Raw genomic sequence first — 12098 nt, forward strand, 5'->3', positions numbered from 1 at the left:
AATGGAAAAGTCAAAATGATGGCTCCCTGGTTGCTCAGCTGGAAGGCTCATCTCAATTCCACTTTCTGCCTGCAGGGAGAAAGTAAAATTGATAAGAACTTTCCAGATGGATAGCCAACAAGCCAAAAAATTCTGTTTCATTTCCCCCCAAATGAAAATTTTCTAGAAATCCCTTCACATGAAAATTTCACATTTTTTACTTTTTGTTCCAATTCAGGAAGGAAAAGTTTTCAAAAATTCTAAAATTTTGCTAGAATGGATTTCCATTTTCCAGACATTGAAAAACAAAGAGTAAAAAGGGTTGTTATAAAAGCCAACAAAGCTGGTCACATTTGTGCCTCCGCTGTATATCACACAGGGAAGCAAAAGTATAAATACAGCCAAACCTGAACAGCAAGCACAGGAAGCATAGTAGAACATATAATCATGCCCTCTCTCAAGTATGGTAGAACCCCCTCCATATGAATATTATGTGGCTAGAACTCTACAGGGTGAAATCTGGCTCCACTAAAGTCCATAGGAGTTTTGTCAGTGACTTTAGTGGAGCCAGGCTTTCCCCCCACAGAGTTCAGGGAAAGGTGATTGTAGGTGGGCAGTGGCCTCTCTAGGTGCCACTGTCCTGTCTGAAACCAAGGAATTTTCCATGCAACTTCCCCAAGTAATCTCTGGCCCACTCAGAACATTGGACAAATGAGTCTAATTATTACTGTCAGCATGGAAATTGTCTAAAATTTATAATCAACCCCCATCACGGTCCAACAATCACCTCCTTCAGAAAGAGAGCACAGCTTTTCCACCCTGTTTTTAACAGCCTTTCCACAACACAAGTGGTAGCACAATGGCCAGTGAACCCTCCCTCCCATTCCCCATCTTAGATTGTCCCTTGGAGAAAATGACAGCCTACTGAACTATAACCCCACTGAGGGAGGAGCAGCAGCAAATATCATCCTACCATGACTAAACTGAAGCTTAAAAACTTTGTATTTGCTTCCTAGATCCCACAATGATAGACACAATATAGATTAGATTCGGATACTGTAAAGAAGATTTTCCAGGAGAGAATACCTCAGGAGCTCCTTCACAGCAATTTCAAATTCAGCTCTGTAACAAAGTAACCACCCCACCTCCTCTTCCCCTTCTTGAAAACTCTTGAGTTGAAACTTTTTTTTAAGTCATTTTACCACTTTCTCAGGTTTTTTCTATAGGATGGATTGATTTACACAAGTTGGAAAAATATATCAGCAGTCTTCGGTTTTATGGTCTATTATGATTTATAATGTGTGTACACTTAAAAGGGGATATTATAAACTTCAAAGGAAGCACTGGTGACATAGCATGGCACCTACTGTATTGCATATTTATTTCTTTAGGAATATTGAATGGCTGGGCAAAATCTTCAATAAATGTCATAAGAAAAGGGCAGCCCTATTGATTTTTTTTGTGATTTTTTTTCCTGACTCAAATGTTTTTATTTTTAGTCTCAGATCCTTTCCTTAACATCACTGGTGTGTAAGAGAACATGATTTTGTACATGAAATATGAAAACATAATTTCTGTATAATATTCTCATTTGGAATGGATCCAGGAGTGAGTCCCATGGCAAACTAGTTAACTGATGCTTTATAAATCAAACCAAGTGTTTAAAAAGCATTATACAATTTTATTACTTTATCACTATTACAATCTATAATTTATTTCAACTGTAACTATTATAATCAGAGAGACAAGGTGAGTGAGGTAATATCTTCTGTGTAAGCTCAAAGGCTTGTCTTTCTCACCAACAGAAGTCAGATCAATAAAGGATATTATCTTACCCACCTTGTGTCTCTAATATCCTGGGACCAACGTGACTACAACAACACTACTTAGTCTTATAATTAATCATGTTATAATGACATGTCATGTTGATGTCATTTTAGTTACTGTTCTGAATTAACTTACTGCACTAAGTATTCTGTTTCAAACTAGTAGAGGTAAAATATAATTCACATTAATACATTTGCTTATTACAGACATGACTGAAACATTGCCACCATTGTGGAGTTTTGAATGCTGACTTGATAATTAAGTTTACAAAGCAAAACCTATTTCCTCCATCTAATTTCAGTGTTTCCTTTTACTATGAACATTTTCTTTCATTTGCAAAAGGAATGGTTACAGTCTTTAAAGTACTTCCATAGAACATCAGTCTGTAGTATGATTGACTTATTTTATGTAATATGGAATAGGCAGTGTGGTTTTGCTTCATAGAATCATAGAAGACTAGGGTTAGAAGAGACCTCAGGAGGTCATCTAGTTCCACCTCCTGCTCAAAGCAGGACCAACACTAACTAAATCATCCCAGCCAGGGCTTTGTCAAGCGGGCCTTAAAAACCTCAAAGGATGGAGATTCCACCACCTCCCTAGGTAACCCATTCCCAGTGCTTCACCGCCCTCCTGGTGAAATATTGTTTCCTAATATCCAACCTAGACCTCCCCCACTGCAACTTGAGACCATTGCTCCTTTTTCTGTCATCTGCCACCACTGAGAACAGCTGAGCTCCATCTTCTTTGGAACCCCCCTTCAGGTACTTGAAAGCTGCATCATGTTATGCTTTTTGCTTTTGCTGGTCTGGTAGGTCTCAAAAGAGTCTCAAAAATGTGTTTAAGATGGAAAGTGGGGGGAGCAATACCTAAAATGTGCAAATACCTGGTGGGTAGACAGCATTAGTTCTAGATATCCATTTAATGCAGTGGTTCTCAAACTTTTGTACTGGTGACCTTTTTCACATAGCAAGCCTCTGAGTGTGACCCCCCCTTATAAATTAAAAACACTTTTTAATATATTTAACACCATTATAAATGCTGGAGGCAAAGCAGGGTTTGGGGTGGAGGCTGACAGCTCATGATCCCCCATGTAATAATCTCTTGACCCCCTGAGGGGTCCCAACCCCGAGTTTGAGAACCCCTGATTTAATGCACAAGTTCAAAACCAACTTTTTGCTATTTAGCCTTGTGGAGTTCCAACAAGAAAAATGTTTGGGTTCTTAAGTGCTTTCTACCCTCAATGCCATCTGAATGACACAACTGGACTAAAGAAAGCACTAAAATAGACTGCAGGGAACAATTGAGCTTTGGCAAAAAAACATGGACTAAATAATGAAGTCAGGCCTTCTATCTCAAACTGGTAGGAATCTGATGAATAACACTGAAAATGTATAGCCTAATTTTCAAAAATGCTGAACATTTGCAATTTCAACTGAAGTCAGTAGGAGATATGGGTTCTCAAGCACCTCTGAAAATCAGACCGCTATATTTTTAGGCTGTGAGTTTATCAGTAAGGAGTTGATAAAAATCTTACAATGCCAATATGGCACTTGGATCATGTAGATTGCAACATAATTTTGATTTGTCTTCTTTTACGTACATTATGCAACAACATCTTATGGAATAATTAATGTATGCATTGATGAATGACTTACTGTTTTTCAAATGCTATTTACTAAACATAATGAGCCAGATCTTCAGCTGATGTAAAATGCAGTACCTCCTTTGAAATCAATGGAGCTACGCCAATACACTAGCTGAGAAATGGATCCTGTGAATCATATATGTAATAAAATATCAGTTTAAAGCTACTGGGGGTAGTAGTGTTCTGTTGCATAATTAATCTGTAAAAACTAAAAATAATTGTTTTTTAAACTTTACCTTGCTCTGAAGCTGTGTAACTTCTCTTGCAAACACACTGTCAATTGTGGCTGGCATCTGCTTATACAGAGAATTGGAAAGGTCTTTTTTAGCAGATCCTTTGTACTTTGTCTAGAAAGAAAAAAAGACAAAAAAATGCAGGAATTACTTCAAAGAGAATCACATAGTAACTAAACAAATCACTTTGTTTTACTTTGAAGTAAAATGGTACAAAAGGACTTTGTACTGGAAAAGACCTAGAAAAGTCTTATAGAGTAATTTAAGAATACACATTTATTTTCAAATCACTTTATATTTCAGATTAGTGTATATAATCCATGAATCACTATAATGTGCCTGATAGTTAAAATTGAAGAAATTTTGAAGGAAGCCTTGAATGAGGCAAGCAAAGTCAGTAAAAAAATATGCCACTTATTAATTCACTTCTTGATCCAAAAAGCAAAATTATCTACATATTTTCATTTTTCTGGAGTTTTGCACATTGTGTTCAGTGGAGAAACAAATAATGGAACACTGAGACACTCAATAAGAGGCACTAATTAATTTTCACTGGCAAATACAAGAATATGAAGACAACAATTTGTTTATTAATTTCTACTTAAGATTTCTACATCAAATATTGTTTTAAAATTTCTTGTTATTTCTCCTGTGTTTTCACTACCATTCAAAGCTAGCATTTTCTAAGCATCATTACCAAAGCACAGAAAACCCAATGGCAACTTTCTCACAACAGAGTGATGCAAGCCAGAAGCATAGTACAGAATTGTTGGCTTGCTTCCGTTTTTGTCTCTGAAGCAAAGTATGTCAGGAGCATAAATTTTAAATTAATAAAATAATCTTTAAAAATAATCACTGATATCAGGAATATGCCATCTTAAATGCATTATCATATTTAATTGACATGCACCAACTGGACCATGTCTAATTATTTATTACTCTGGTTATTCCCATGAATTATTGTTTTTTAAAATACAGAAAATTCGTTTTTCCCAGATTTTTTTGTGAGTTGACAAAAGATGCCTAAATACAATATTAAAAATACCTACATTCTCCAACAAAGGCTATGGAACACTAGAGGTCAGCAATTTACAATCTTAGTCAGCTAACACTTTATCGTATTCAACCACTGCAACAAAACATGTTACCTAAACAGCACTCTAAAAAACTTTTGAAACAAAAAGCAATTTTTTTTACTTTTGTTATATATTAAATCTTTAAGTGTTCTTTTATTAACAATCAGCAACACCACATGCTGTAGCCGTTTGATACTAAACAACATAGCACAAAACAGCAACAGCTTCACATATATTTGGCTTCTATAGGCTATATGATGTCTTATCTCAGTTATATCATTTATGTTTGAATGAGAAAATTCAGAATAACTCCATTATGGTTATTCCACTTGTGAGTTATCCTACCTATTCCTGACACATGAAGATAAATGTCAGTAAAGCAGCAAACATATGCTTTTATGTTTGATCTAGACTTACAACTAATCAGCACTGAAGTTTCAGAGAAAATATATGGAATGCATGTGAATTATATAAAAATCTCAGTTCAGATATGAATAACTGGACACAGTTTATTATATACAAAACATGAGAAACTGAGGCACCCAGAGGTTAAGTGACTTTGCCACAGTCTGTGTGAGTCTGTAAATTCTCACAGAGTGAGTGGCAGAACCAGAAATGGAACCCAGATCTTTTGATTCTCAGTAATATGCTGACTCCTTTTGCTAAGGCTCCCTTCCCAGTTTTCACTCTCCACCCCCAAAATAGACAAAAATACATTCATGCAACAACATGCCTTCAGGAACATTTCTTCCTAGCGCCAGGACATAAGTGGTTGTCAATAAGAGGTGGTCTAATCGTTTCTGAAATCTATATTTTTGGCTCAGTAGCACCTTGCATATATGTGTGTATGCATGCATACATTTACAGACTCACACAGACCGAAAAATGTACCTAACACTCATTGGCCCAAGAACTGAACCTACTTGCCAGAGTGAAAAATATGCCACCCCCTGACACAAGTAATATGCTCTTCCCAAAATGTAAAGCAATAGATACTGTCAGAATTAAGACATTACTTCAGCTGATGAACTCCAGAAAGAATAAACCCTTTAAAATAAGTTCTGTGGTATGTTGAAAGAGTTTCTTTTTGAAAGAATTGGTTGGGTGGGGACGAGGAGGAGAGAGATTGAGGAAAAAGCAACGGGGTGGAGGGTGAAAGGAAATTTAAGAAGTGGGGAGTACAGAAGGGGTGAAATCAACTCCCCAGCCCAGAAACAGTGAGAGGCTCCCACTCTCTCATGTCAGCCTAAGGACTTTGTGCTACCCTCTGCAGATTAAAAGAGGAGCTTTCTATGGCATATAAGGGGGCACTACGTGGCAGCTTCATCATTGGTCCTTCTCCCCACTCCAAGTAGCATGGAGGGACCTTGCACAGGTACTCCACACTCCGAATAAATTTTGTTCTATATGTATAGTATGTAATTATAAACATTTTTACTGGAGTTTGAGTTGAGAGAGAAAACTTTTCCACTGTGAGTTAAAATGTGGCCCATGATAGTTATAGCGTGCAGTTAAGAGTTGATGTTCATTTATTTGGTCTAGTAAGTATGGAAAGTAGGAATTGGAGTCAGTATACTTAGAATTTGATACCAGGTATGCCACTGTATGGTCTTATGCAAAGCCACTAGGAAGGAAAGATGGCCTTGTGGTTAAGGCAATGGACTAGGATTTGGGTTCAATTCCCAGCTCAGCACAAACTTCCTGGGTGACCTTGAGCAAGCCACTTACCTGATCCGTGCCTCAGTTCTCCACTTGTAAGATAATATTTCCTATTATCCCTTTCTCTTATTCTTTGTTTGCTATTCAGACTGTAAGCTCCTCAAGGCAGGAACTATCCATTTCTATGTATCTGGACAGCACCTAGCACAATGGAGCCCTAGTCATTACTGTAATACAAACAACAAATAATAATGATTTCTCTTGGTCCATCCATCTGTGAAAGGGAGTGTAACAGGGCGGTCTACCACTTCAGGGGCTGGGGGGAGTAGGGACCAACTGGCACTGTTCTGGAGGGAAGCCCAGCAGGCAGGTGCAGGGAATCAGCTGACCCAGCAGGACAGCAGCTAATGATTGGGTCTGATTCCCACCGGAGGATATCAATGAAGAGCCCACCTCCATGAGGGAGTCTGAGACCAGGAGACAGCTGAGCGCACAGTCTCCTGTGGCTGCAGCAGAAGGCTTCAAGAGGGCAAGTCCAGACCCTTTAGTTACTGGAGGCCAGAGGATCCCACAATTCCAGTCAAGACCAGGACTATTGCTTTTCTAATTGTTCTATATTTCTTTTTGTTTTGAGTTGGAGAATAAACAGAGCCCTGGGGGAAAGACCATAAACAGAACCAAGCATGGCTGATTGTTTATCCCAGGCTAATGAGCGGGTCCATTAGCTCACAAGGGGTCTACTCTCACAGAACTATTTACATTTAATGTTTGTCAAACAATGTGGGATCCTAGAAGAAAGGTGCTATACAATACTACATTACCTTTATACACTTAAACTGTATACAGTAGTGACACTCCTATAACCCACTAAAACTTTTGGATTCTCTTGCTATTTGATATGAATAGACTCCCCAATCCACCCCCTCAAGAATCGCAATATTCAACTTAGTGGGCTTTTTTACTGGTAACTAAGTACTGAAGAATATTCTGCAATCTTTTATATCTTACCTCAGAAATAAAAGCACTCATATTTTTCACATGTTTTAACTGAGGGGTGTCAGATACAAATGTGAACTTGCCTTTAGATTTTTCATACTCTTCTTTATAGTGGATCTACAAAGAGAAAAAATGAATTTAAATTAACCCTAAAAATAGAAAAAGACAATTACCTTTTTAGATTTATTCTACTCATTTGGACAGAACACTAAAATACTGTGCCAAGTGGCTTGTAAACACCACATCATGTAACAAAGTAAGCCACAGAGAAAAACCACTCAGATAACGTCAAATAGAAACCTACAACAGCAAGAAGATCAAGTTATAACAGAAACTTAAACTTGTTCACTGAGCACCTAGATGATGTAAAAAAAATCACAAAATCTTTTATATGACATATGAAAAAGACAGGATTATTTGTTATACCTACAGTGTACTGTCACCCACTACTTGCAATTCCTGTAGTATCTTGAAAGAAAGGGGGGTATTGAAGAGAGTTTTCTCCACCTGATTTCATGTCAAAAGTACTAAAAACAGCCTCTAAATTTCTATACACAAACATTGCAAATACAAAATCTTCATTTTCCCACAACACATGTGTCATAAATATAAAGGGAAGGGTAACCACCTTTCTGTATACAGTGCTATAAAATCCCTCCTGGCCAGAGGCAAAACCCTTTCACCTGTAAAGGGTTAAGAAGCTAAGGTAACCTCGCTGGCATCTGACCCAAAATGACCAATAAGAGGACAAGATACTTTCAGATCTGGAGGGCGGGGGAACAAAGGGTCTGTCGGTCTGTGTGATGCTTTTGCCGGGAACAGATCAGGAATGCAGCCTCACAATCCCTGTTAGTTAGTAAGTAATCTAGCTAGAAATGCATTAGATTTCCTTTTGTTTAATGGCTGGTAAAATAGGCTGTGCTGAATGGAATGTATATTCCTGCTTTTGTGTCTTTTTGTAATTTAAGGTTTTGCCTAGAGGGTTTCTCTGTGTTTTGAATCTGATTTCCCTGTAAGGTATTTACCATCCTGATATTACAGAGGTGATTCTTTTACCTTTTCTTTAATTAAAATTCTTCTAAGAACCTGACTGATTTTTCATTGTTCTTAAGATCCAAGGGTTTGGGTCTGTGTTCACCTGTACAAATTGGTGAGGATTCTTATCAAGCTTTCCCCAGAAAAGGGGGTGTAGGGCTTGGGGGGATATTTTGGGGGAAGACGTCTCCAAGTGGACTCTTCCCTGTTCTTTAAAATGCTTGGTGGTGGCAGCATACGGTTCAAGGACAAGGCAAAGTTTATGCCTTGGGAAAGTTTTAACCTAAGCTGGTAAGAATAAGCTTAGGGGGTCTTGCATGCAGGTCCCCACATCTGTACCCTAGAGTTCAGAGTGGGGAAGGAACCTTGACAACATGCAATTACAGTTTTTATGTATCCAAGATCCATGAATAAATTCTGAGGGGCAGGTTTCAAAATGTTGTCCCCAAAGTCTCTAGCATTTGAAGTCAAGGTCTTCTAGATAGCTGTGTAGTGCAGTTGTCAGACTCTTCTTGAAGGCAGAAAAAAAAAGTCATAAGCTCATTCCTAAAGTCTTTTTCACACACACAGGAGATCATTTTTGCTACCAAGGTGGGGGTGGAGGATGACAAAACAAAGCAATGGATCTTCTTTCCCTAAAATAGTTATTTTAGAAACCCAACAAAAATAAAGTCTCAACTCATACTTTCCCATGAGAAACCACCACATCATAGGCTTTATCGAGATACAGATAACTAACGAATATTTATGTTATTGTTGCTGTGGTCTGAGTTAATGTTTTGTGTTACAGTGTGATTGCGAGGAATGCGTATGGTGTTACTGACTATGCTGGAGGTGAATGGGACTTATTTATAGAGGGACAGAATAAGTTAGTGAAGATGGTGAATGTAATGTGAAAGGATTAACATACATTTAAAGAAGGATAGCTCAACTGAACTTTCCTTGTTTTTAAGGAAGTGTGTGGATAGGTATTCCACTTAAGCAACCTTAACTGCTTGAAGTTTCTTTCAATATTGATATCAATATGGTTCAATGTAAAGTGAATTATTTAGACATAAGCTCTTCTGTTCTCATCTCTCTAACCTCATTTTCACACTCTGCACTGTAGCACCTTGCATTTATACACTGAAGACTTGCTGACAGAAGCAACACAGCCTGAGCAATAGAAAATAAAAATTTTCTTACCCCATAATTTCTGTAAGTAGCATCTCCCACAATTCTGTTATGCCTGCTCCCCTTCACTCAGCAATTTCCAGAGGCAGTTCAAAACTGCAGCACAGCATGTGCTGGCCATGCCTCCTTCTCCCGCTTGCCACAGATGAGTCATTCTAAAACTTGTGTACAGATACTATCATCATCATCAAATGCTAACTCATTAACTGTACAGCAGGCAACTGTCTGCACAGTAATTGTCCAACTAAAAAGCTGACCCCTTGGCTAATGAACCATTAGGGAGGGTAAAACTGAGGGAGATGTTGCTAACAGAAAGGAAATTTTCAGGTAAGAAATATTCCATGATGCAGCCTGTGACACTGTCAGGCCAGATGCCAGCTCTTGCCAAGACTGCAGGCATTTGCTAAGAACTAACAAACTCATAGCTGGAGACCAGACCAGTTCACTTCTGTGTTCGTTTTGCTCAAAATAAGTAGTCTTTTGACTATTTGAGTCAAAATAAGTAGTCTTTTAAGAATGTATTTAGACTATATGAAATCTTTGTAAATTGCTTTACGCATTAATCTCACTTGTAATGTCGGTATTCCATGCTAAGAAAATATGTAAGTTTTGCTTTATAGTTTTGAAAAGGTTTGCTCTGAACTTGTGAACCCATGCATGGGAATCATCCTATGCCCATCCAGAAGGACTATCGAAGTTAGATGGGCCATCAAGAAATACTGCAGTACAAAGGATTGATTAATGGCCCTCACACCCGGAATATGCTGTGTGCAAGGAAGCTCATCCTGTGGACTTGGAAGCCGAATGAAGGAAATCTTTTTGGCTGTTTGAACTCTGACAGAGCCAGAGACTCTAAACTGAAGCCAGAAATCCCCAGGGACTGCCTTCTGGGTTTGCCCTGACAGACACTTTGACTTGACAGATCACTACAACTCTGTCACTCTTAGGAGTTAGATGGTAACTCATATGTGTGTATACATTTGCTTGCTTTAACCTATAAACAACTCTCTTATTTCTTTTTTCCTACCTAATAACATTTTAGATAGTTTATTACAGGATTGGCTACAGTCGCTGTCTCTGGTATAAGAGCTAGGGTACCAACTGATTTGGGGTAAATGACTGGTCTCTTGGAACTAGAAGCAACCTGAATGAGATGTGATTTTTGGTGTAAGACAAGTGACCATTTATTACTAAATCCAGTTTGTCTGGGTAGCAAGATAGACTAGAGAGTCTAAGGGGACTGTCTGTAACTCCATGGTAAGACTGGTTTCAGAGTGGTAGCCGTGTTAGTCTGTATCAGCAAAAAGAATGAGGAGTACTTGTGGCACCTTAGAGAATGTTAGTCTCTAAGCCCTGGTCTACACTACGAATTTAGGTCGAATTAACCCTGCACCCATCCACACGACCAAGCCTGTTTTGTCGACTTAAAGGGCTCTTAAAATCGATTTCTGTACTCCTCCCCGGCGAGGGGTTTAGTGCTAAAATTGACCTCGCTGGGTCAAATTTGGGGTAGTGTGGACACAATTTGACGGTATTGGCCTCCGAGAGCTATCATAGAATCATTGAATATCAGGGTTGGAAGGGACCTCAGGAGGTCATCTAGTCCAACCCCCTGCTCAAAGCAGGACCAATCCCCAACTAAATCATCCCATCCCCAACTAAATCATACAAGCTATCCCAGAGTGCTCCATTCTGACCGCTCTGGACAGTACTCTCAACTCAGATGCACTGGCCAGGTAGACAGGAAAAGCCCCAGGAACTTTTGAATTTCAATTCCTGTTTTGCCAGCGTGGTGAGCTGATCAGCACAGGTGACCATGCAGAACTCATCAGCACAGGTGACCATGCAGTCCCAGAATCGCAAAAGAGCTACAGCATGGACCGAATGGGAGGTACTAGATCTGATCACTGTAAGGGGAGAAGAATCAGTGTAGGCAGAACTCCATTCCAAAAGATGAAATGCCAATATATATGCCAAAATCTCCAAGGGCATGATGGACAGAGGCTACAACAGGGACACACAGCAGTGGCACATGAAAATTAAGGAGCTCAGCCAAGCCTATCAAAAAACAAAGGAGGCAAACCGTCGCTCCGGGTCAGAGCTCCATACATGCCACTTCTATGATGAGCTGCATGCAATTCTAGGGGGGGGCCCCAACCACTACCCCACCACTGTCCATGGACACCTGCAAGGGGGGAGTCTCACATAATAAGGATAAGGATTTTGTGGATGAGGAGGAGGAGGAGGTTGAAGATAGCACACAGCAGGCAAGCGGAGAATCCCTTCTCCCCGGCAGCCAGGAACTGTTCATCACCCTGGAGCCAGTATCCTCCCAACCCTCCTAAGGCGGGGTCCCAGACCATGAAGCCAGAGAAGGCACCTCTGGTGAGTGTACCTTTGTCAATATAATTCAGGTTTAAAAGTAAGCGTGTTTAATGATTAATTTGCCCTGAAGACTTGGGATGCATTCGCGGC

General features: G+C 39.3%; 1 protein-coding gene across 4 annotated transcripts in view; it reads right to left on the minus strand.

The window, feature by feature from the left end:
• Positions 1-12098, minus strand: part of NEBL (nebulette) — a gene marked incomplete at its 5' end in the record, with an annotated part of 406620 nt that overhangs the window by 115740 nt on the left and 278782 nt on the right. Inside the window, 2 exons of one of the 4 annotated variants that reach the window (XM_084619775.1) lie at positions 3688-3798; positions 7428-7532. The exons of the other annotated variants lie outside the window; for them this stretch is intronic. Coding sequence (XP_084475901.1) covers positions 3688-3798; positions 7428-7532 — 216 coding nt within the window. The remainder of the gene's footprint in view (positions 1-3687; positions 3799-7427; positions 7533-12098) is intronic. 4 annotated transcript variants of the gene reach the window in all.

Source organism: Lepidochelys olivacea (genome assembly GCF_965140295.1).
Source record: "Lepidochelys olivacea isolate rLepOli2 genome assembly, chromosome: 2".
Lineage (NCBI taxonomy): Eukaryota > Metazoa > Chordata > Testudines > Cheloniidae > Lepidochelys > Lepidochelys olivacea.